The sequence below is a fragment of the Neltuma alba genome, unplaced genomic scaffold (genome assembly GCF_004799145.2).
Source record: "Neltuma alba isolate B1F8T4 unplaced genomic scaffold, ASM479914v2 tig00012582_pilon, whole genome shotgun sequence".
In the NCBI taxonomy this organism is placed as follows: Eukaryota; Viridiplantae; Streptophyta; class Magnoliopsida; order Fabales; family Fabaceae; genus Neltuma; species Neltuma alba.
In genome coordinates this window covers 36,504-39,974 of record NW_021637034.1, presented here as the reverse complement: position 1 = coordinate 39,974, position 3,471 = coordinate 36,504, and the positions used below count along the sequence as shown (strand labels likewise).

At 34.5% G+C, this 3,471-nt stretch overlaps 1 protein-coding gene across 1 annotated transcript; it reads left to right on the top strand.

Moving 5' to 3' along the window:
* Window positions 1–1,553: 1,553 nt before the first annotated feature.
* On the top strand, window positions 1,554–2,988 carry LOC114728934 (auxin-responsive protein IAA23). Its single transcript, XM_028915883.1, has 5 exons — window positions 1,554–1,835; window positions 1,970–2,151; window positions 2,256–2,370; window positions 2,485–2,546; window positions 2,642–2,988. Exons 1-5 carry the CDS (start codon window positions 1,651–1,653, stop codon window positions 2,689–2,691), a joined length of 594 nt encoding a protein of 197 aa, XP_028771716.1. The 5' UTR covers window positions 1,554–1,650; the 3' UTR covers window positions 2,692–2,988.
* Window positions 2,989–3,471: the final 483 nt, after the last annotated feature.

The following is a 3,471-nucleotide window of genomic DNA, read 5'->3' as shown; positions in this document are numbered from 1 at the left end:
ATAAAAAATAATAATAACTAATTTATTTAAACTAAGAGGTATAGTTAAAATTGATTAGAATCTATACATATAAATATTGCAAGATATGGACTCTAAACTATTTTTATTTGTTCAGCATTTTAAGGTGGTTTTAAATCATTATAGAGAATCTTTTAGAAATAAAAATATATATTTTTATAAATGATTAATTTAACTATTTTTTTAATTATTATAGATTTTTTTTGAATCAACTTAAATACTCATACACACAAACATGTAATATGCATGTCAAGCTAACCCAAGACCTCATCAAACATGGTGAGTAGTGCTGTTATTGAGGCAGCTTGCCGTCAAAATAATACTCTTTAAATTGGTTATTTAATTTCTATATTTAGAATAAGAATAGTAGAGTACAATGTTTAAGCAAAATGTCATTCCATCTTTATTTCAACAATTCTTTTGGCCTTTCTAGCCTAAATTTAATTTTGAAAATAAAATCAAAGCATGATATGTATGAACACTATTAGTTGAATGAAAATGAATTATTTTCTCCAATCCTGAATATAATATCATATTAATTAATATTTAGACTCAAGAAAAATAAGAAGGTAAGTCGGCTATTTATAATTAATACCCAGAAAATTGGTGACACTTTTTAAAAAGATAATCGTATCATTTAATGAATAAAACTTATTTATAAAGATAAAAATAATTTAATAAAGGGAAAACCATATTGAAGGTACCTATACTTTCTCTCAATTTTTAATTTGGTACCTATGTGTTTTTTTCCCTTTAATTAAACATTTAATTTTATCTTTTTAGCAACATTAGCTCTTACAACTTTGTTCTATTGATATTTTTAGTCTCTACATAAGGATTAATGATGTTAATAGAGGAAAAATAAAGATTTAGTTAAGAACAAAAAACACATAGGTACTAAATTGAAAATTGAAAAAAAATATAGGTACCTCCAATATAGTTTTTCCTTTAATAAATCAACATATTATGCGAAAGAAAGTTTTAATATATATAGAAGAGATAAGGCATATAAGATGTTATATTTAATGATGTAAGGTAAAAAGCTATTAAGAATACATATAAATTTGTTTTTTTACCCTAAAACTAGGAGCGGACGGAGTATAGCATGCTACCATTTCCTCCAAAATACCGACTAAGAGACCAATTACTACTCAAGGAAGTTGATCTTGTCTTTTGAAAATATCAAAGGCAACCCAAAAAAAAAAAAAAAACATGAATCTGAAAAACTGATGTGGACGTTCGGGCCCAAAACGAAAGGATGTAGACGTGGAACATTCTGGTTCGTCCACTTGAACCCCACTAGAACCGACCGGAGCCGGAACTTGCTATTGCAAAGAGACGAAAATCCCGTACACGCTGCCGTCATATAGCGTCACTTACATGGACGAATCGTAGCCGCTCTTTTCTAAACTCGTGTCACCTTCGGAGTGGTGACGCTGAAGCACCAACGCCGCCCATACACGAGTCCTTCATTCTTCAAACCTAAATATAAATCACACAAATTGCTAAACCCAAAGGACACATTATAGTATTCCCCCCGACAAAGCGAAAAAAGAGCACTATCGCCCCTCCAACTTTGAACGTTGACAAGACTCCAAGCACGGCGGTCGTTCGTTGAACCGAAAAAGAAAAATGTCGCCGGAGAGTACTGGCACCACTCGCTCCACCCAATCCGACGTCACGGAGCTGAACCTGAAGGAGACGGAGCTCACCCTCAGCCTTCCCGGCTCCAATAATATCTCTCGTTCTAAACGTGCCTTCTCAGAAACCACCGTCTTCAGCCCAACGTCGTCGTCAACTAGTACCCCAGCACCAAAGTAAGAACCTATAGATATATATTTGATTTTATAATTCTGTGCGTGTGGGTGTTATACATAAATAGGTACATAGATGCATATTTTTTAGTGTCTGGACTGGTTGTGATTGGGTGGTGGGTTTTTTGATGATTCAGGGCACAAGCGGTGGGGTGGCCGCCGGTGAGGGCGAGCCGGAAAAATGTGATGAGGAGCTGCAAGTACGTGAAGGTGGCGGTGGACGGAGCTCCGTATCTGAGGAAGGTAGATCTTGAGAAGTATGAGAGCTATGATCAGCTGCTCACGGGTTTAGAGGCCATGTTTGGATCCTTGACAATTCGTAAGTATACTGCGTTATTAGGTTGATATACTTCCGGGTGGTAATTATTAGAATTGTGGTTTTAAAGGGTGATTTTGTAATTTCGATGTCTGCCATGGATTCAGGCAATCATTTGAATGAGAGGAAGAAGATGATGGACCTTGGGAATGGGGCAGAGTACGTGCCCACATATGAGGACAAAGACGGTGACTGGATGCTCGTCGGAGATGTACCTTGGAAGTGAGTTCTCTATTTTACCCTTAGAAAATCTAAACATTCACTATTCATGCCAGCCATTTAAATTTTAAACCGATCAATCTTCTGACAAATTTTCTATGTTCCTGTCTCTTCTAGGATGTTTGTTGAATCCTGCAAAAGAATCAGGTTGATGATAAAATCAGAGGCCACTGGCTTAGGTCAGATTTCTCTTTTATGATCTGTGTTGTATTTTTGTTTGACTAATTATCTCAATATATATATACTGATAAGTAATCTATGTTGTGAAATGCAGAGATTCGAAGAACAGAGTTGAAGCTGGAAGAGAAAACGAGTGGCAATTAATGAAGAGGTTGGATGGAGTTTTGACGAGTGGCTGTACAGAGAGGCTTTTGAATGTGGGTGACAGGTTAAGAGAAGAGAATTTTATAATAAGAGAAGGTGTGTCTGTAATTTCCAACGATGCCTTCTGCAAGTTTTGTAGTTGTTAATTACTTGTTAGACAAGTTATCAAACTACCTACGACGATGCTGGACCAGGCAGACTATTAACAGTTTATGATGACATCTTTATTATCTCATTAATATGTATCAATACAACTTTAATTTCTTTTCTCAGAATATCCCTACAGTTAATAGTGAACGATGTTATAATGTCGCCTTAAAAGTGACCATGAAATGGTTATATTCTTAGACCATGATTACCGAAATAAATAACTGAATGTTTATGCATATGTGAAACACATATTTATAATTGGATATTCATTATTCTTAAGGGAAAATCAAACCCACTGTGAATCTATTATGAGAATAATATCATTAGCTGGCGTTTGCATATTCATATAAACTCTAAAAAGTGAGATGCATTTGCCATTGTTGAAAATGGACCATTGTCATGATTCAGCCTCACAGATCAACATCTTGCCATGGCTTTTCAAACTGATTGGGGCAAAACTATGACAATTCTAATCTTTGGAGTATACATTGTCACGTTTTTAACACTAAATAATATTACTTCTTGTTCTAAGAGTTAGTTAAAGATTTAATTTAGTCATGAATATAAGTCTTCAATCTACTTTATTTCAAATATTTATCCATTTTGCTCCCAAATAATTTCTATACATCG